General features: G+C 33.3%; 1 protein-coding gene across 1 annotated transcript in view; it reads right to left on the reverse strand.

Moving 5' to 3' along the window:
• Nucleotides 1-22,588, reverse strand: part of amon (prohormone processing protease amontillado) — a 103,866-nt gene that overhangs the window by 68,366 nt on the left and 12,912 nt on the right. The window contains exon 2 of the mRNA XM_088230066.1: nucleotides 17,158-17,374. Within this exon, the coding sequence (XP_088086192.1) occupies nucleotides 17,158-17,374 (217 nt within the window). The remainder of the gene's footprint in view (nucleotides 1-17,157; nucleotides 17,375-22,588) is intronic.

Consider the following 22,588-nt stretch of genomic DNA (forward strand, 5'->3'; position numbering starts at 1 on the left):
ATCTGCTTTTTCATTGCCTTGAATTTTGCAGTGGCCTCTTATTCATCCTATATACATCTATTGACTCCAAACTTTCATGGAGCTACCAATTTGAACATGTTAAATCAAAAATAGCACCCGTAACTGGCGTATTGCATAGACTTCGTGGCTTGCTTCTTCATTCCGTTTTGTTTGCCGTCTACTACGCTATGATATATTTCCACCTATCCTATCTATCATGTATATGGGGTTTCGCCAACAAAAATCAGACCTCGGAAACACAACTTCTTCAAAACAGAGCTCTGAGAAACATTCTTGGATTGAAATGGGATTCCCATGTCAAGGATATCTGCCGACAGACAAAAATACTTCCCTTCAAGGTGATGCCACTACATGACATAACTAATACTATTTTGAGTATCATAAACTTTTCTGCTCACACAAATTTGAAATACACATTTGGTCATGATATTCACAATTACGATACGCGTTACTCAAGGAATTTTCATGTGTCTTAGTTTCCCTCAACGAAGTTTGGCAGAAAGTCTGGAAAATATTGGCCATTCCGAATTTAATAAACTGCCCGACGAGCTAAAACACGAAAAGTCGAATAGAAAATCCAAAAGTGTCGCAACTAAAAAATATAACTTTAATATTTTTTTATAGTGGTAGTTATTAATGTAATTTATATATATAGTGTCAAGTACTGTGTTTTATGTTTCTTATATAATGTTTTCTTACCATGATTTATGTATTGTCACAAAAATGTTTTCTTTATATGTGCGGTCCCAAATGAGTTTTTTTAAATAACTCCTGGTGTATAATATGTTTTATATTTTCATATTTACAAAGCATATTTTCCCGATATACCTCGTATATAGTTAAATTATTTATATATATTCGTACAGATGTATAAAATAATATCACAACCATCGGACATTGTAGACTACCAATCTATTTATTTATAGAAGTAAAGGGATGTTTGAAAATCATATAACGTAATTTTGTTTTACCCCTGAGACCATAAATATGGATTAATGATCTATAAAAGGATCGTTTACTTTTTAACCGTTTAGGAACGTAAGCTCTCTTTTTTTCAAATTCGGATCACGTTTATTTTTATTATTGTCATTTATAACCCTGAAAAAGGAAACCATAGCAAAGAATTATTTTTAATAAGACTTTTGCCCGGCAATAGCAATATTGTATTTGGCGGACGGAGACGTTGAAAATGTGTCGACGCTGTTAAGGAAAAAAATACCAAGCGACATGTAGATACTTTACAGAAGAGCCAATCAAAGTTTTTTAGATTAATTTTTAATTAATAAAAAAATATTATACAGGGTGGTCCTTAACTGTGTTCGCGGTTTGTTTCGTTTTTTTTTACTAATACGTAGAGCGGGTGCGGTGCGAAGGGTAGCGTTAGATGCGCTATTTCGTGGAATTTTTAGTCGCCTTGGAGTCATTCACGGGAAAGCAGCGCGCGTTTTGTGTTCGCGCATATTACGTAAACAATTATTCCGTGACGATTTCGAGACGAATGTAGCGGGCTCACTTCGGTTTACGAGACATTAGTCGAGCACCAAGGGCAAAGTCTATTCGGGAATTGATTAAAATGTTTAAGACAACCGGCTCAACAGTAAGAATAATGAATGAAAGCCACCCGAAGTCGGCGAGGATACCAGAAGTTATTCAGCGTGTTAGTGAATCAGTAAGGGAAAATCCGCAACAATCAGCTCGCTAGAGAAGTCAAGCCTTAAATAACAAGAAGACCACTTTAGGAATTTTACGCCACGGTTTACATCTACAAGCTTATATAATTTAACTGATGCGAGAGTTGAAGCCGATTGATACCTATCTTCGACCGTTTGAAGAAGATGTTCCCCGGGAAACTCATTTCACGAGGAGGAGACATTGAATGGCCTCCACGGAGCCCGTGTGATTATTTTTTGTGGGGATACTTAAAATCTAGAGTCTATGCAGACAATCCAACAACAATAAATCAGTTAAAACAAAACGTCGTACGGGAAATTAACGCCATCCCACGGGCAACTTTTTGACGAATTTTTTGAGGATTTGCGAATCCACCTTAAACAATGTAAACAAGTTGGTGGAACTCACTTGGACCATATAAAATTTAAAACTTAGATATTATTATAATATCCATTTATTGCAGTTTCTGAAAAAATAAATAAAACACTTGAAAGTTCTACAGTTTTTAAATTATTGGTAATTGAAACTGGGTATAAATTTAAGGCCCACCCTATACATACGTATTATTTTGGCATGACTCCCTACATAATATTAATGAAAATTTAAAATACGAGATTGTTTATTTAAAAAAACTTTAATTACCTCTTCCTTAAAGTTGCTACATGTTACTTGGTAAATTTTTCCTTTCCAGCGTCGGTATACTTAAACCACATAAAGTAAAACCATCGCACCTCCGGACGCACAATATGGTCAAAATTTGGCTATTTTGAGTTATGAATCAGTTCAGTTCAGTCCAGTGTCGAAAATCGGCGTTTACTAAAGTAAATAATACGATACATAATGTTTGCAAAACAGTGAAAAGGGTATCTAATACAATCAAGTTAATTTAATGATAGGTAAACATAAAAGACACTGTTTTTCCTCACTAAGTATGGTAAATACCATTTATGAATTTGAATAACTTTAATAAAACAAATATGAAACCACTTTGTTTTTAATTACTTATTTTCTATGTTTTCGTTCCACCGGTTTCAAAGTAACACAAGCTTCTTTATCAAGGTATAATAGGGAAATATAAAAAATTTGGCGGCCTCCGTGGTGTAGTGGTCAAGACGCTTGACTCACGCACGGGAGGTTCCGGGTTCGATTCCCGGTGAGAACACAAAAATTAAAATGGGATTTTTCTCAAGCCTGGGTGTTCTGTGATGTAATTCACCACTGTAATTGGGCCTCCTGGCCTGTTGTGATGCAAAATAAAAATAAAAAATAAATAAAAATAAAAATAATAAAATAAATAAAATAAATATCACGTACTACAAATACAGATTAAAATATATAAAATGGATAAGAATAATTAATTGTATTTTCAAAATCAATATGGATATTGTGTAGAAATGTTTTTATACATAAATGTAAAAAAGAAATTCAATAAAAATCCATTCGTGGACAAATGCGACGTATTTGGCCTTGATTGCTGTTACGTCAAGATTCGTAATAATGTTCTTAACAAAATTCAATAGAAGGAAGAAAGAAACATGAATTGTGACGTATTAAGGGCGTGCTTACTTCTGCAGGGGAGAAGTGAGGGGAGCGCGGCGCAGTATCAGACTCCCCCCTCCCCCTCATCGTTTCTCCCCTGCAGAAGTAAGCAACATTTTGCTTTTTTTGATAAATTATTTTTTAAAAATTTATTTGTTCTAAAAAAATATTTTAATATGCCAATATGACTTCTTGCTAATACTGATCATCGTGGTTTCGGATGTGACAGGGTTTAGTGAACACCCTGTATATACATAAATAATAGTAAGAAAAAAAAGAAAACAACATTATATTATTAGTACAGCTCACATACTTAACCACTGCACAGACATTGGGTCAAGTAACAAGCTGCTGTCAGCTCCCGGTGGCCCAACTTCCGCACAAATGCCAAATATACGAGTATATGACATACATATTTTATTCATAGAGACACTGTGTGGATACAAATACAAAACATGAAATGCAAAAACAATCATTTATAAGCAAGTCTACTGCTTTGGTGGGGTGATCGTCTCAAGACAGTTCTCGGGACCCAAATCAAGTAGCCTTTATTTTTTAGTAGTTTTTAAGTAGCTTTTAATTTCCTTTTCAATCAGTTTAGTATGTTCTCTTTTATTATTATAGATAACTTATATAATAAATGAATTTATATCTCAAGAGCGCTTTGTGAAGTGAGTTGTGAATATTCATTTTTATTAGATTTAAAATTTCAGTAAAACGATTTCTGTTGTCATATAAACTGATTACTTGCAATTGCGCGATTTTCGTAACATACCTTAAGAGCGCTTTATAAAGTGATTCTATGAATAATATTTAAATTTGTATTACGGAAATTTAAAATATTTATTACTTATTACTTTATCATCTATTGATATATTGTACATGCTCCTTAATCTATTTAAAAACAAATTAAGACTCCTTATTTCTGGCTGCGATACGATCCTACTTACTATTTAAGCTCACACTTACACACACCTGAACACTTAATCCTACACTAATACACATAAACACACATCTACACTTACTCTCATACAAATGCACATAAACACACCCTTTTGTTGTAATACAATTTAATAATATGTACAATTCTTATTTAGAAACTTTGCTGGTCTGTCTTTAAACTGTATTTTTTTTAATGTTACTATATCATCCATTTTTCATAATATTCAAACTCTCGCTGATAGACGAACCACGGCTGATATAGTGTTACTCACCAACAAAATATCTGATAAAATAGATTCCCCCGAATTGGTTACCCGCATTCATCTTAAGGTACCACAGATACAAACGCGTTATACACAACTTTTCCACATACCTAAATGCAGAACAAATTCGTCAAAAAACGCTACGATTAACCGTATTATGGATACGTATAACAGGAAATTTAACGACTTAGATATATTTACCAAAAATATTAAATTAATCAAAACTGCCATAGGTAATAAATTGTCTTTGTCCGCATCCTCCTCTCCGTTGCTCTCTATCCCTTAACAAATATAAGTTTTATAGCGAGAAGATCTTTTAATATAATTATGTATCCCCGTTCTGCGGGCCAATTGTTTGTGACACCTGATTTTTATAATCCGAATCATTTCTATCAAACTTAAATGTTATTCTTATTTAAATATTATGTAGGTGCATATAATATGCATTTGTGTGTTCGTTTTGAATCAACGTTCGCGTATTGTCAAACCTTATTTTATTGTTGTCATTATTTCGTATTTACTGCATTTTGTGGTTACCTACCGTATTGTATACGACTCGCCGCACATTATTTATTCAATGTGTATCAGTTAAATTTTAAAATAAAATGCTTTTTTTTTCAGAATACGGTTTTGAAATTTAACATACTTAAAAAAAAAAACAATTTATATCATTTCTTGATTTGAATTTTAACAAAAAGATTTCTAACTTTTTACTAAGCTCTTTATTGTACCATTTTTAATACAATTACAAATTTTAATTAATTATTTTTTTATACTTACGCACCCACACACACGCACCCTCTCCTTCATTCATTCCCACACGCACATGTATTCTCTCCCTCCTTCATTCACGCATACACACATTCACATACACATGAATACAAACGTCACACAAATACAATTACTAAACTTATTTTCTTATATATTATGTGTCATTATATTTACAGTGGATTTTTTAAATTGGCTTTAGCATTGTTAAGATTTTTCTACTTATTTTGTTTATGTAATAGCTGTAAAAATCCCAAAAAAAATAAAAATAAAATAAATCATTGTCGACTGTTTGTTTCTTTAAAATAAATAAATAAATAGCGCACCTGAGATCCTAATTAACCGAGGCCCGAGAACCCAATCAACTGAGGCCCGTAGAACTGATTTAATAAGGCCAATTGAATTTACTAGCATGCAAGAGTTGGCGACGCCTGACTTATTGTATTAAATTACAGATTCTTCACTATTTAATTTTGATCACTTACTAACCGAGCTCGTCCCATAGATATTAAACACTTTGTATCCCGGAGCCGAGTAAACACGTGATTATATAACCATGCGTTGTGTCCCGGTCCCGTGTTTACACGTGGTTTACCAGCTGTCTAAAAAGTGCATTTTATTGACATTTAGTGACTTTTATGAGTACTTTTTTGCTACTGGTAAACCACGTGGAAACACGGGACCGAGACACAACGCATGGTTGTTATAATCACGTGTTTACACGGCTCCGGGATACAAAGCACAAAAAAGGAGTGAGACCCTGTATATGTGCGAACATTGCAATCCGCAATGTGGCTCTCCATAAAGGCCAATGTTGGCAAAATCATCATACAAAAATTATTTATATAATTATTTAAATTAAATACGAGAAGTTTCAATTAATTCAACCTAGTATTTTCATAATTATGACACTTTTAAGAAACCTTTCACAAAGCATGAAATTTCACAAAAATGGGCCGGGCACAGGGTAAATTCTATGTGTATTCGGCCGGTGCTCAAAATGTTAATATAATCTATATATTCTGTGTGGCATTGGTAGAAATATTTTGAGTAACAGATTTTTCTTTATTACATTTCGATTGCTCCGAACAACAAAAAAAAATTAGACCCAAAGGGTTTCTTCTATTATATTAGACCCAAGGGGTTATTTCTGGATGCTCGAGATCCTAATCAACCGAGGCCTGAAGGGCCGATTAAATGAAGCCCGAAGGGCCTAATTGTGTAGCTTCGTTATCGGCGACAGTTTCCTGCTATGATTTTGTTACTTGTAATAACTTTACGTTTCAATCCATTTTAATTGTTTTTTTTTCAAAACATCTGTAAGTTTCAACTTGACAAGGATTTTATTTCTAGCAAGGCCTGCCTGAATGAATTTGAAAGCAGAGTCACGTATTTATTGAAAATAACTGTAACAAAATAAATAATCTTTTTTCAATGAAAGCACTTTTTAAAGCGCATTTTTATAGATACCCGGTGAAAGTCGTAAAATTCGGCTATGGTATAAAATCAAAGCTCCCGTAAAAGCAAGCATCGCTTTATATATTATAATATCGACTGGTTCTGTCATTACTAGTAGAGCCGTAAAACAACATAGAATCGTTTCGGTTGTAAAACCTTCGTATTGTACATCTATATAGTGCCATTTTGTACATAATAAAATAAACGTAAAATCTGTATATAAATTTAGCACATTTATTTCATCTTCAGATTTTCCTTCAATTTCAGGTTATGAAAAGTCCTGAGAGAAGAGCTGAAATCATAATATGGTTTCAAAGCGAACGAATGATTTTATTGAAATTATAATGAATTATTATAGCGTCATCATCGTTTCCCTAATCTTATCTAATGATTCATAGAGCTTTTCTAATGGCGGCATATCTCTTAATCACTAAATTTACATTTTTTTATACTTGCAACTCATATGAAACTGTAAAATTATCTCGTTCTTACCTACATCCTTCCTATTTCTAATTGATGTTCTTCTACCGTCTAGTGAGCAAGTCACATTCTGAAAAGTGTTTCAATATTTTTTTAACATATCCTGCATAAGCATACTTTTGACAAAGCTCAATATAAACAGCCTAAAATATACATTTCATCATCATCTACACGATACCGGTATCCGAGCAAAAGTGAAGTGCTTCATAAAGTGCTTTATAGAATGAAAAACCCTATCTTCTTTGATTATAAAATAGAAAATATTAATTTAGATTAAGTCAAGTCTATTAACAACCCCAAAGTTATCATGGACTGTAAACTTACCTTTAATGAACATATTGATGCTATGATTAACAAGTCACTAAAACTCTTAGGTTTTTTTAGCAGAACATCTAGTGAGTTTACTAATATGTTCACAGTTAAAACATTATATTGCTCAATTGTTCGTTCTCTTTTAGAATATGCCTCCGTGATCTGGTCTCCCTTATATGTAGGTCGGATAAATCATATCGAATCAGAGCGACATCTTTTGATAAGAAAAGTACCATGGATAATTGGCCTCAAGAGGGGAGACAAATGGAGTCAATGATAAAAATCTCAAGTCTACAAAAACGTAGAAATAACATTGACTCCATATTTATGTTTAATTTACTGAATGGCTCAATTGATGTACCGTCGTAACTGGAACAAGGGGCATTCAATGTTCCAATCCGTCGGTTGCGAAATAATAATGTGCTGTTCCTTGATCAACACAGCGCAAACTGTGGCTTGCATGCACCAATGTCCCGATTGTGTGGTAGTGTAAGCTCGAGACAAGATCTGGGCTTTTTTGGTGTAAGTTTTTATAGATTAAAAAAAATCACTAAAATAGACCGGATCTTGTCTTGAGGTAGTATTTTTTTTTCTTTTTCGAGCTTTAATTTTATTTACTTGTATTTTATTTGATTGGTACCTGTATTTATTATAAGAAATTGTATTTACCATTTTTAGAATGGACTGCATAAGTCCGTCGGTAAACAAATAATAATAATAATAATAAAAGCAACAATCGGAAGAACTTAAGTGAGTAAACAATTTCGATACAGTCCACGAAATTCTAATTACCGCTGTTATCAGTGTACAATGCCTGAAAGGTATTGAGCTGACCAAACAATATGTGTAGCTCAATCATGGATGTTTATCACGTCGATAAAAAGTCCTTAACCAACTTGACCGATCACAGTGGAAGTGGAATTGTTTATTAGTAGTCATGTGTTCAAACCCCAAACATCAGAGTCAATGCGAGTCGAGTTTCGTATGAGTTCGTTCGTTTGTCGTTTTTTCTGTCATTTCTGTCTAAAAAAACTTAATTAAAACTACATTTATATAAGTATTTTATTTAATTAAGAAAATTTTAAGCTTGTTTGTTTTTTTCGTGATCAATTAATTTACAATCGTGTTATACACAAAATTGTCGTCATAAAATTGTCGTCATAAAATTATGAACCGTGTTTTACTAATGCTTCAGTTTATTTCCGCTCAAATTTAATTAAAAAAATATATACACATAAAATTGTAAATTGCGCACGAAAAATTACAACACTATAAAATTAATTTGTTTAGAGTATTTTTCAGTCTTGAATTAATATAATAATTAAACAGTGCCAAATATCGCAATTTGGAAAACGTAAAGGTTGAAATGTGGCAATATTAAAAAATATAATTATCCCCGATCGCTAATTTTAGTCGAGATTCTATTGGAATCGCTGAAACGATAAACAATTGCGGCGATAAAATTTTATCGCGTAGGTTATTACCGACAAGTGCGGCCATTGTGATTGAGCTGCTGAACTCTGGACAAAAAATAGCATTTTTTACAGTTCGCGTTTATTACATTTATTTGTTGAAAGGCTCATGCCTTTAACAAAAGAAAAAAAAATAATCATGAAACGAAATTAAAACACTAGTGAAACAAGAAACAAAATGTAAAAAAATATAAATATCTCAAAACAATGGAAAATAATATAGATCATTTTTGTTAAATGAGAGGTAACTTGATTATTTTTGCGCTTAGGTGCCTATCCAAGGATAGTAAAATATTGTAGTGTGTAAGAGGTTCCCTCCACATACCCGAAAACCGTTTCTTTAAAACTTAAGGAACGTCTGGTGTGTATTTAAATAAATATGAGACGTGTTGAGCCTTTTTATTTACTACCCTATGTTAAACGTGAAATGTGGCGAGAGAAAAATAATAATTCTCTCCGTATTTGTATGAAAATATTTACCTCACGGTTTATTTTTAAAAATAATTTAAAAGTGATGATTGCCATAATAAATTTATCTCCAAATTCTTTTTTACATTTCGTACTTGAGATAATTTAAAATTGTTTGAAATGTTTCATTTTCGAATATAATTCGTAATATTATTACACAAACTTAATTATTTTCTTTTAAAAATTAAGTGACTTGGAAATATTTAAAGATAGCCTTAAATTTAATTATTTTTTCATCATCATTCCCTTTCGGCACCTAATGTTGCATAGAGCACTGTATTGGTACACCAATCACAGCGTATCTTAAATTTTTTTTTTTTTGTTAATAATAGGTAAAACGATCAGTCTTACGCTTCAAGTGCCAGTCCTGGGCCTATGAAATATTCCAGTGTAAAAACACCGTTTGAAATCGATATTTTATGTCAAGATTGTCGGGAATAAAACCCGAGACCTCTTGCATGGTAGACAAACGCGCTTGCCATTACGATACAAGGCGGACAAACATTTTTAGATTACTAAAATAATTCAGTTGTATCCTTAATAACATAATATCGCCGTAAATGTAAGTGACACTCATAGAATTAAGAAGATTCCAGAAACCGCATACGCACACCAAACAGAAGCGACTCAACTACTCATTAATGAGTAGGTTTACGTTTTGACCCATTAGTTTCTTTGTAGACGTCGCTCAGTACGCAACCCATGATTTGAATTCAACTATGCCGTGCTGTGTCCTTTTAAAGTGTAGAAATACTGCTAGGATCTTAAAGAAACAGGATGCAATCACATTTCATGTGTAATTAAAAAATGAATGTGTATATAACAAATGCATTATTTAAAAATTGAATTATTCTTCCATCTGTCAGATTATCAAAGAAACAAAATGGAATTTTTGTAAGTGTTGCCAGGGTAGTAATTTTTTTTTACCCTACTGCTCTTCTTATGAGAGAATTAATTTTAAATTGGATCTCGGATGAAACAACCTTGTGGTGGACATTTGACCGACATTATTTTCAAAACATCAAATATTATTTAACATGATATAAAAATATCCGATTTATGTCAAATAAAATTTGTTTTATATTTTAAGTTTAAAGTTAATTAATTTAATTACTCTTATTAAATTACCCTTTTCTTATCAACTCTGTTGTGTCAATCAATATTTCCGCGTGCACAATACAATTTTAGAGAAATTAACAGATTGATTTTTTTTACCTTACATTTGTGTTACAATTATATTTTTTTCCCATTGTGCAACATTACATGACGGCATCATGAATGCGCGCGGCGAAAGTGTGTCTAAGTGGGGGAATTATTGGAGACATTCCGATGTATTCAAATATGATTCTACGCTCCTTCTGGACTATTCTTAATTCTATGGTGACACTGAACAAAATCATGTTTTTCGTAAAGACCAAATAAAGTTATGATTAATCAAAACCAATTACTACGAATGTTAAACCAATTGCTTATGTAAAAAGTATGTTCGTTCCGAAATATGGATCCTTGGATACGACGCAGGCTGACCAACCAAACGGACGATTCAGAAATCTTATAATTTTCTTGTGTTAAGCATTAAGTTTTGCTCCTCAAAAAACTCAATTCTCACTTTTAAAAGGTAATTTTGTGTGTCCTTATTCTATCAAACTTCTGGGCACTTCTATTCGAGCGTCAAATTCGGTTTCAAACCTTGGTGTATCCTTGAAAGAAATTTGTCTTACACTTCCCATGCTAGGAAAGCTGTGAATTCGGGAAAGAAAGCTTTCCACAAAGCTGCACGCTTGGCCAGAGCCAACTGGGGATTGTCTTTTGAAACTTCAACGGTCTATTATGAATCCATTTTCCTAGGCATCGTATGCTATGCAACTGGCTGTTGGGCACACCGATGTGAGTTGCAATATTTCAGACGAATTATTTTAAGCGGACAAAGGCAACCTCTTCTGGCTCTTTCTAGAGCATATAGGACATGCTCGACGGATGCACTCCCGGTTCTAACGGGCTTGTTTCCTTTGGATCTGGAGGTTCAGCGACGATCTGCAAATTTCCACCTAAAAAGAAGGCGTTCCTCTGTTATTGGTGCCGTCCGTCTACTCTCAACTGAAGGAATGTCTCAATCGAATATTTAAAAAATAACTTTAAATGCTCTTTTTGATGCTTGGCAATCGCGATGGGAATCTTCCCCTTCAGGGAGGGTTACCTTTCTTTTTTTTCATTCAATCCGTCAGCGCTTATAATCTTCTTGGTTTATCCCCGATCACTGGACTACGCAGTTTTTATCAGGTCATGGTAAATATAATCAAAAAATATTTGTTTTTAATATTGTTGACTCCCCTTCGTGCTGCTGCGGATTTCCTAACCAATCTTCTGAACACATCCTGTGGTTTTGTCTCTTTCCCCTTCTCTATGATTACCGAATGAAGTACATATTATGTGCCTCTGGATTACTTTATTTCAGCACAAAGATGCTAAGGCTACCAGATTTCAAAGAACTCCTTTGGGCAGCTTTTCTCGTTTGACAACGAGCAAATTGTCCGTGAATGTTGGCACCGCCAAAGAGATTTCTGTCCTCAGATGCGGTGTGCGGTATGTGGTGGGCAAGTTGTTGAGCATTAAGTCAGATGTTGACAGTAACAGGGTTTTGCATGTTGGTTTGCATGTTGGTTTAATTGGTGTTCTGGCGAAGAGACGGGTACGTCTCGAAGCCGGTAGACATAGAAAAGTCGCTAAGTGGTTATCTATAAATATTGAATAACATTTAGAAAAATGTTCGACCACAAAGGTAATGCTTTAAATATTAATAAGAGTTGTCTTTATTTACAAAAATACTTATGTTTATCTACGTACGAAAATGTGTATATTTCTATGAAAACTTAAGTATCTTCGTCGGTAACTTGTAATTGAACATGTAAATAAAAAAAAAACGAATTCTTTTTTTAATACAGGAAACCTAATTTAAAGCTGCATTTGGTTTACCAATGGAGCGCTCTGTGCATCAATGGGTGCGGAAAATGAAAAGATGATGATGATGATGATTTATGTGGTCTACGTAGTAAACTTCCGTTGTAAGCCGTGTTAAATAAAAAAATAAAGTAAAATGCAAAAAAGCAGCTATTTGCAAAAATCATATTTTTAAATACGACATTTTTAACTGTTTTATCAACTTTATGTAATGAAAAAAAACTGTTAATGATCATTAGTAAACAAAACAGTAGGTATGTAATTTTTTTCTAAGCATTAAACCAAATTGTTTCATATCTTTACTGTTTTTTGCTTATGAATATCTAGATACTGTGTTATTGCTTAAAAATCTTAATAAATATTACACCGTTTTTCGTACTGAAATATGTTTTTACCGCTTTTTGTTTTATATCAAATGGATCAAAATTTCTTATAACTTCATATTTATTTATTTTTGTAATTTTTGTCGAAAAGTTTCCTTATTGCATATGAGGGCAAAATACTTTACTTGTGCACTTATCCAAAGAGTAATAATTCTCTCTCGCTTAAAGATTTTTACCCTTTAGCTCGATAGCTAGAAAAAAAGCGTTCTAAAATTTTGGTTTGGTTTTTAGTTTAACAACAAACGTGTAACGGACGGTTTCGGCTTGCGCTTGCAATTCTTGACCTGAGTACCTACAGCCCGTTGTTTTGCTTTAAACTGAACTTCATGGTTGATAATCATATTTTTTTGTCCGTATTGGTGACTCTATTGGCCAGTGGCGTATTATTACTCAAATACAGGTAAACGTCGTTTTGCGCCGGTTCGATTTACGCCGATTTACAATTACGCCGGTTGATGCCAGCGTGGGATTCCCCGGTTCAGCCGACACCGGGCAACTGCACGCTGTATTTTATTATATTAATCCCGAAGAAGAAGAGGAGGATGTGAATGAAAATGATGGGAAAATCCTAAAAACGACCGGTCTAACTCGTATCCTTTCTTCTGCAGAAAGGTTAACAGATGAGCTCTGTGAGATAGGTGAAGATTTTAATCGAAGCGCAAATGGTAAAAGAAGCGTCACAGCTGTCGTTCGATGCTATGATTCTGCAAGAAAGGAAGCAACAATAAAAGCAACCAAGTGACCTGCTCTTCAAAGAATTCAGAGAACTGGATATTATTCAACAGTATATATTGAGAACGGTAGTGGTTACACACATAAATAGAGACATTTACCCAAGCGTCAACCACAACCAAAATACAAGATACTCTAATAGGGATCTGATACTAAGAGAAGGGGTCAACACTGTTTTGGAATCGAGACAACACTATTACGTAGGCAAAAAGGTCCATAACCTTATGCCAGAATTGTGGAAAGACGGGAGTGTTGTCAAGTTGCGGAAGGCGTTGACCTCGCTCTTTCATGTCATTGGTCGTAGGGAGTCAGAAAAGTTGATGCATGCCACGGATTGGAGATTCTTACTGGATGTCGAAAATAAAATATAAAAATAAGGAATAATTTTTAAAAATATATTTACAGATGGCAACCATGAAATTTCGCATAAATAAATTGTCTATGTTTTTATGAATGTATGTATGTATGTGTATGCGCATGGGTGTATGTATGTGTGTGTGTATATATGTGTGTATAAATATATATTTGTGTATATATGTGTATGTATATGTATCAAAATATGCATACGAATAAGTTTATATTTTATTTGTGTGTGTTCTCTATAAATTTGTTAACTATTATCATATATTAGACTGTAATTGCCTAGCTTGGAGCGGGGTATGTACCTGGACCCTTGTTAGCTGGGCAGAGTGAACGTAAAATTGTATTTTGATGAAATGTGTAAATAAATAAATAAACTAAAATTGAATACTTTTTTTTTTAAAGTGTGAGAATTTAATTTAGTACCGACGAACTGGTGAGTAAGTATTTAATATTTAAAAAAATATGTTTTTCAAGATATTATTATTTGTTTTGTAAACGAATTTAAACTGCATTTATTTAATACATTTATTTTTAATATTTAAAGGATATGTATTAAATAAATATGTAAGATGGTTCTAAGAATTTTGACACTTTTATATCTTCCATTATATTTTTGTTAATTTTACGCCGGTATCTCTCGGAACGGATCCCCGGCATAAAACGGCGTTTACCTGTATTATTCGATAAAAAGTTTAGACGAAAATCCTACCCTGCTTTTAAAAACAGGCAGCAAACAGTTTAATATTGTGAATTAAGTTTCCATGTTAATGTCACACACAAAGTTAGACATGAGTCGGCATGTTTAATTTCGCAATTCAGTAACATTTTCCAGTTATAACAAACGTGATTCATTACTTCGGTTGTGTCTGCTTAAAATTCTACTTCAAATAGTAGTTTTGGTAAATTATATCGCGTATTTATGAACCACAGAACGTAATTAATTAATCCCGCAGGGTTTCCACATCGTGGTTTGAAATATTATCTCGAATGTCGTTTATTATTTAACATAACTTATGATGAAGAGCGGTTTAATGAAGAGGTGATGGAATGTACGAGAGTAAGCAGAAAACTAACGCGAACGAAATGACCTTCAGAAAAGCGTCATTAGCCCAGTCAAATTAGACAAATCGGGTGAAAAAAATCACAGAGTTTCAGAAATGATCTTGAACGCTTCTTTTGGACTTAGGGTAATGTATGTCAAAAGTCCCTGATTGTGGGGGGTGAGCTCGAGGAGGGGGGGGGGTGTTTGAATGTACAATTTTTCAGTTTTTTGCATAAAACTCGGAAACTGTCTCTTCCACCGAAACATAGTCCAACAAGTTAAAGATAATAAAATTTCCTTTAAAAATAATCAATTACATTTTTGTCCTAGGACGTTTGGTTGCCGAGCTATAAGCTTCTAAAGTTTGGATGCTAAGGAAAATTGCATATTCCGGCGTTTAAAATCCTTCCAATCTAATTTTTTTTGCTAAATGTTATTAAATATTTGTACATAACAACTTATTGATCTTTCTTTGTTTACCGGTTTTAAGACGTACCAAAATATTTATCAGGATACTAATTAAATCAACATGCAAAACCCACTATACAAGAGATACACAATTCTATAAGTTCAGCATTCTGTTCATCAAAGACCCCCAGACTGTTATTTCAGCTAAAACACACTGTACAAGCAGGTGTCCTCGTATTGTTCTGCTGAAGGCATGGCCAGTCAGTATTTTGTCTATTGAATGTGCTGCAAAGATAGTACACAAAACTTCTCTGTGACTACTTCCAGCAATAACGAAGCCAATGCATCCCAAAAATGACATTAAAATATGAAACCCACCCAATCTGTTCTGGGAAAAATATTGGAGCCGGACGGACGACGCGTCGCTTGATGTATTGTTGATACGTCTACCTACGAAAAGGGTGTTTTTGCGCATCGTATCAAATACATATCTCACGCGTTCTTGCTAGCTTACTGCCTCTCATTTATATTTAAATATGGTTATCTAAATGAAGAAATGCTGAAAATCTGCAGATTAAAAACGATGTTTCTAAGTTTTATAAAAACTTGACAGATATTTGAATAGCGACGAAAAAGTTATTTGAGAAATCAAAACAAAAAAGTGTTCGAATTTTGAGTGTTAATAAAACGACGTATATTCGCATAAGAGATGAAAAAGTAGAAAAAAGTTTTGAAAAAAGAGTGAATTCAGACAACAAAATGAATGGCGCACTAAGCGCAGTAATTGCTATTGAAAAAATGACAATCGAAGCAATAACGGAGTTTTAGATCCAATTGAGTAAGGGAGGATCCGAACAGAGTGAATGCAGGCGAAATGCAATGTCTTAGATGAATGTTTGGGAAATCAATTTATGACAGGATTACGAGTGATGAAATCAAGCGAGAGTGCAAATCTGAGACGGGTATGATGATAAGATTAGGAAAAGGTCACAAACACGATTTGGTCATATGGAACTATTGTATGACGAAAGAATACTGAAACTAATATACTCGTATATGGCGAGAATGAACGGTAACGTAAGACGAGAACTACCAAGAAAGACGTGGCATGATCAGATAAACATCAGATACAACCGAAGGGCATGTATGACAGGATGTATGTGGTTCACCCTCTCTGTCTACTTCTACGGGGAAATGGGGAAATGGTAGTAGTTTATTCGCAAAATAAGCTAATAGTAACATTAGTGATAAATTCAAACATGAATTATAAATATAAATAATTCGTCGTTCATTGATGGCCGTTCATTGATGGCCTTTTACAATTATTATTGATATCACACAGTCTGCTTAAGCTGTGACATATTTTGGTCCTTTGAGCCGGAAATATAAACAATGAACATTAATAATAAAGGTTCAAAATATATCGTTGGAAATCGAAATTTATGGATTGTCCTCAACAATCGTCATGATACAGTTCACTATAGCTGACATATTTTAGTCCTTCGAACTGAACGTCTAAACAATGAATGTGAATAGTAAATATAAATAATACGTCGAAAGAAATCCGAGTTCATAGATTACTCATTACAATCGTCACCATTTAGTCCACTAAAGCTGTAACTTATTTTGGTCCTTCAAGCCGGAAACGGAACGATGAACATTGATAATATTTTCTCTTAATTTTTAAATGAAACGTTTGCGTTTTCATGACCTACCCAAATATTCAAATTTTGATGGACATTTTTAACGAGTCACAAATAACTCAAATTAATAATATGACGAAAGGAGTCCGGGTTTATAGATTTCGCTTTACGGCCCACTAAAGCTTTGATACATTTTGGTCCTTCGAGCCGGAAATATAAACAATGAAGTCTTACCGTCATCCATGATAGCCGTGGTGACGTTCTTGCCCGTGACGCCCTGGGCCCAGGCGGCCTCCACGTTGAGGTCCAGGCGTGCCTTGCCGCCGTTCTGGCCCGTGTTGCGCAGGTACCACTGCAGCGGGAAGTAGGGGTCCGACGGGGGCGGCGCCGCCACCGGCCGCGACCCCCGCTTTACGCGCGCGAACCCGGCCTGCTGCACGGCCGAGTGGACCTGGAAAGAGACATACGTTTAATATACATTATCATTTCTCTTTTGCACCCAGTGATGCGTAAGGCTCTGCAATGACACCCTTATTTATTTATTATTTATTTATTTATTAACGAACATTGTCCATGTATACAATTTATAAGGTTTAAATATTACAATAAAAGAATAGTTTAAAACATTAAAAAAAAAAAAAGAAAGAAGCATTGACAAACATAAGGGACATCGAGACAAGATCTGGACTATTTATTTAGTGCTCTTTTAAATCGTTGTAAACTTAAACCAAAAAAGTCCAGATCGTGTCTTGAGTTAACAATACGACAAAGACGGGTCATTGGAGAATTTAGGCCATAGTTTGTTCTATGCTGATCGATGAACAGTACTTCATTGTTTCTCAATCTACGAGTCGGAATATTAAATTTTACTTGTCCCAGTAATGATGGAACATTGATTATACCATTTAGTATGCCGAACATATACATGGAGTCAATATTAGTTCTACGTTTTTGTAGACTAGAAATATTTAACATTGACTCTATTTCAGCATAAGAATAATTATCTCTCTCTAGTCCGAGCATCCACGCTTTTTTTCGAAGCAAGCGATGTTGGACTGATTCAATGTGATTTATGCGATTGACATAGAATGGAGACCAGACCACGGAGGCATATTCTAGAAGAGGGCGAACAGTTGAGCAATAAAGAGTTTTGATTGTACGGACATGAGTAAAATCAGAGGATATTCTGTTAATGAAGCAAAGTAATTTCAGTGATTTATTTACTGTATTATCTATATGCTCGTTGTATGTCAGTTTATAGTCCAAAACAACTCCTAAATCTCTGATGGACTTGACTACATCAATTTTGGAGTTTTCTAATAGGTACTCGAAGGAAATTGGTTGTTTTGTTTTATGAAATGATATTATTTTGCATTTTTTAATATTTAGTTCTAATTTATTGACTTTACACCATCGGTTAAAAGAGTTAATGTCTGATTGAAGAAGAAAGCAGTCTTGTAAAGTTTGAATTATTTTGAGAATTTTGTTGTCGCCCGCGACATTTTTTGTTATTGCAGCGTATCAAGATTATTTGAGCTATATGGAAGGTAAACCTAGATCATAAAAACAATAAAACGCTTTGTACTTACAGCCAATCTGCCAAACAAAATGGATTTTTTACCCTTGAAAATAGACGCACTGTATCTGAATTATGCTATTCACATAAATTATTAAATAATAAAGTAGACTCTTTTAACCTACTCTCCAAAATAATCTTAATGTTCCCATTCGCGTGACAAGAAATAAGTATTTATTCCATCTGCCAGTCTGTAGCACTCACTATGCACAAAACTCTTTCCTCTATCGTTCTTGCTCTAACTATAATGTTTTTTTTCATCTATTGATATATTTTACATGCCCCTTAATTTATTTAAAAATAAATTAAGACTCATTATTTCTGGCTGCGATACGATCCCACTTACTATTTAATGAAGCACACACCTGAACACTTACTCCCACACTAATACATATAAACACATTCTTTTGATGCAACACAATTTAATAATATGGATGATTTTTATTTAGAAACTTTGCTGGTCTGTCTTTAAACTGTATTTTGAAAAAAAACAATTATGTCATTGTCTACTGTTTGGTTCTTTAAAATAAATAAATAACAAATAATAAAGTGGTCAGACAGTTTAAGGAGCCAGGTCCCGGTACAATAAAATATTACATTAAAAGCCCCGACTACTTGTGGCCTCTTTTCAGATTAGCACATTGCAAAAAGAGATTTCTAGCTTTAATAAACGATTAATTACTTTTTTATTATATATCTTTGTTTATAAAAGATTCACGTTGTTTATAATTTACATTTACTGCTTTCAATGCTTTCAATATCGTTAATGCACCTCAGTATATTGTAGTCAATTTATCTGTCATCCTTAATCTAATTTTAGAATTTTGACGGCACGGCGATAAGGTTTATTAATTTCCGATCAAACAAATCGTAGCAGTCGCCATTCCTCCACTAACCTTTCTGTTACAGTTCGTAATGATATATCGCAGTGCTGAACCACCTTTTTTTTATTATTTTATTTATGTACAATTTTAAAAAACCCGTTAGGGTTACATTAGAAATTTTATATTGTCTAGTCATTTTATGTCTCGTCTAGTCTAGTTAGTTCAGTCATCATGTGCTTTTTCAGATTGATTTTAAATTTGTCTCCAGTAAAAGTTTTCAAGTAGTAAGGTAAGTCATTGTAGTGTTTAAGTCTATTATGTAGTATTTTTGACTGTCCTGTGTTTGTCTTTGCTTTTTTAATATGGTAGTGTTGTTGTTGTCTGGTGTTATATTTGTGTATGTCAGCATTTTTGACTAATATTATGTCGTCGTCTTGTATGTTTCCCAGTGTTATTTTGTGCACAATTTTTAAGGTCTCAATTTTAGTCAAGTAGTTTATGTCAAACTGGTGAGTTTTTTTGTACAGTTCAGTCGTAGAGGTCAGGTAGGGTAGGTTGTATGTTAGTTTAAGAATTTTATTTTGTTGTCTTTGTATTCTTGTTATGTCTGTCTTGTTACCAGTTAACCAGAAGGCGATCATGTAACTCAATTTACTTTTAACATAGGCTTCGTACATCATAATTTTTTCCTTTCTTGGTATAAAATCTTTAATTTTGTAGAGGAGGCTATGTAGTGATGCCATTACTTTAGTGAGTCCGTCTATGTGTTTTGTCCATTTTAATTGTCTGTCCATTGTGAGTCCTAGGTAAGTCACATGTTCTAGTTCTTAAGGAGTTTCGTTGTTTATTTTTATGTTCATGTTATGGTTCTTCTTTTGTGTTTCGAAATGTATTATATTGTTTTATTCGTCCATTCTATTAGTTTTTGAACGTCATTGTTGATGGTTTTAGTCGTTTCAATGTCATTTTTGTTTTCGTATAAAATTCCTAAGTCGTCCGCATAGATTGTTTTTTTTCCCATCATGTCACTGTGTATTATGTCGTTTAAACCAATATTTCTCGTCCGCCCTGTAAAGAATCGAACCCAGGATCTCAAACACGATAGGTTAGTGCACCACCCACTATACGACGAGACGGACTAACCTCCACCTTATTCCTTTTTTAGGACACCCGAAGGTAGCCATCGAGTGGAAATCACTCATTCACGCTTGATAAAAATAGCGGAACATTTTTTTTTCCTTATTTGTGTTTTCAAAAACATAATATTGTCATTAAACCCATCGATCAAAATTAATAGTAATTTATTATTATTAAAAACATCGACAAGATATTTGAAACGTGTGTCCTAATGCCTCTGACAGAATGGCTAAAACTTATTTTGTGTTAATATCTTATATGGTATTTCTCAACAACAATATATAATATTTCACTAAAATTTAGCAACTGTCAAAAAAATAGACGTGAATCTGTCATACAATGAAATAGATAAATGGATCTAATGTGTGGTTCTCTAATATATTGTGGAAGATTAAATGAATGAAAGAATAATTAAATAACCATTAACTTGAAACACGCAAGTCTATATCAAATAGTCGTTGATAGAGAAAATATATTTTAGTTCATGTAACTTCATCAGCATGATAAAACAGTAAAGTTGCAATGTAACAAATATCATTTATATATCTTTTTTACCTACCAAATAATAAATGTTAATATCAAGAATTTGATTTAAGGAGAGCTAGAAGGCTAGCGAGCACGCATGTGTAACAAAAATAAGTTTTTCGTTAGTATCAACAATACCTTAAGCGATGCGACTTTTATCCGGCTCCAACGTTTATCTCAAGCGAAAATTTTCAAAACTTAGTTTATGTTCAACCGAAAATAACACCACTCACTCGGTTCACTCCAGACAATTTTATATGAAAATTGAATTATAAAATTACTATAAATTCTTAATAACATATTGCCATGTATTATTATATAACTTTTCTGCATTCTATTTTTTGACAAGTATAAATTTTTACTATTTATATTTTTCTATTATTATTTTATATATTGTTTAGTATGTTTACAAATATTTTTGATGTATATATAGAAGAGTCCCGACCTAACACGGGATTTTCTAACAAGTCGGGACATAAAGAATTATAATTGTGTATTTTGTGTTAAAAAAAAAAATATTTTATTTGTTTTTGTGTTGCCTTTTTAATGTTTTTCATATAACCTTAGTATTAAGGAAAAAATTCGAAGATAACACGCTCGTAAGACTTTTAAATGTGCCTACAGCTAAGGCATATTTCGCGTTTCCGTCCATATTAATATAGGATTATCTTTGTTAATGTTCATACAGAAATAAAGTTTGTTTATTTCTTACCTTGCCATTTATACACGACGTAGATAGAATAAATATTTTGAGTTTATCCAAATTTTTGTAGACAATGACTGGATTCAACTCCTGAATTACACAGTGTGTCAAGTGGCCACTTAAACCAGCTAATTAAGCCCTGTAGATGCCTAGACTTCTATATTACCTTCTCTAAAATGTTCTTCATCTCTGTTGTAATATTTTAATATTAACAGCTCCCCAGTTGAATCCAGACCTTGTCTACAAAAATTTGAAAAAACTCAAAATATTGTTGACGAATCCATCTGGTTCATGAAGAAGTATAGAAATTGAAAAAATAAGATTTTCAGGCGTTGCCTAGTCTAGTATGTAGGTGTAATAATTAAATTAGATATATCTTGCCCGCATAAATAAAGGTTTCAGCTCTTTAACTCTACAAACATCAACATATGAAAGAATTGAAGGAATATATAGATACAAATATGGGCAGAATGGTGAATGTTACACAGTGTGTAAAGCGGCCACCTAAACCAGTCAATGACAGGTCATATGCCCTGTAGATGATGCCTAGATTTCTATATTACTTTCTCTAAAATGTTTTTCATATATCCTTTGGTAATCCTTTAACTTTTATAACTCTGACTTCCTGCTTCCTGGTAGACCGCCTAAAATAGGGAGACACACTTGGATATGAACATCGCAAGAGTAGTTGCTTTCTGCCAGAACAGATCTACATATCAGTATGTTCAATTATTTTTAAAATTTAAGGTTTTAGATATCAAAATGCTGTATAAAAAGAACTGTTTGCTTCTCAAATACATAAAGATAAAATAAATAGTAGTATTTCTAGGTCACAAAACGTAAGTAAAACGCGACCTAGAATAGGTGGTAATATCTTAATTTCTAAATTAAAAACAACTA

The sequence above is a fragment of the Micrasema longulum genome, unplaced genomic scaffold, assembly GCF_059751315.1.
Source record: "Micrasema longulum isolate JH-2025_06_02 unplaced genomic scaffold, ASM5975131v1 h1tg000728l, whole genome shotgun sequence".
Classification (NCBI taxonomy): domain Eukaryota; kingdom Metazoa; phylum Arthropoda; class Insecta; order Trichoptera; family Brachycentridae; genus Micrasema; species Micrasema longulum.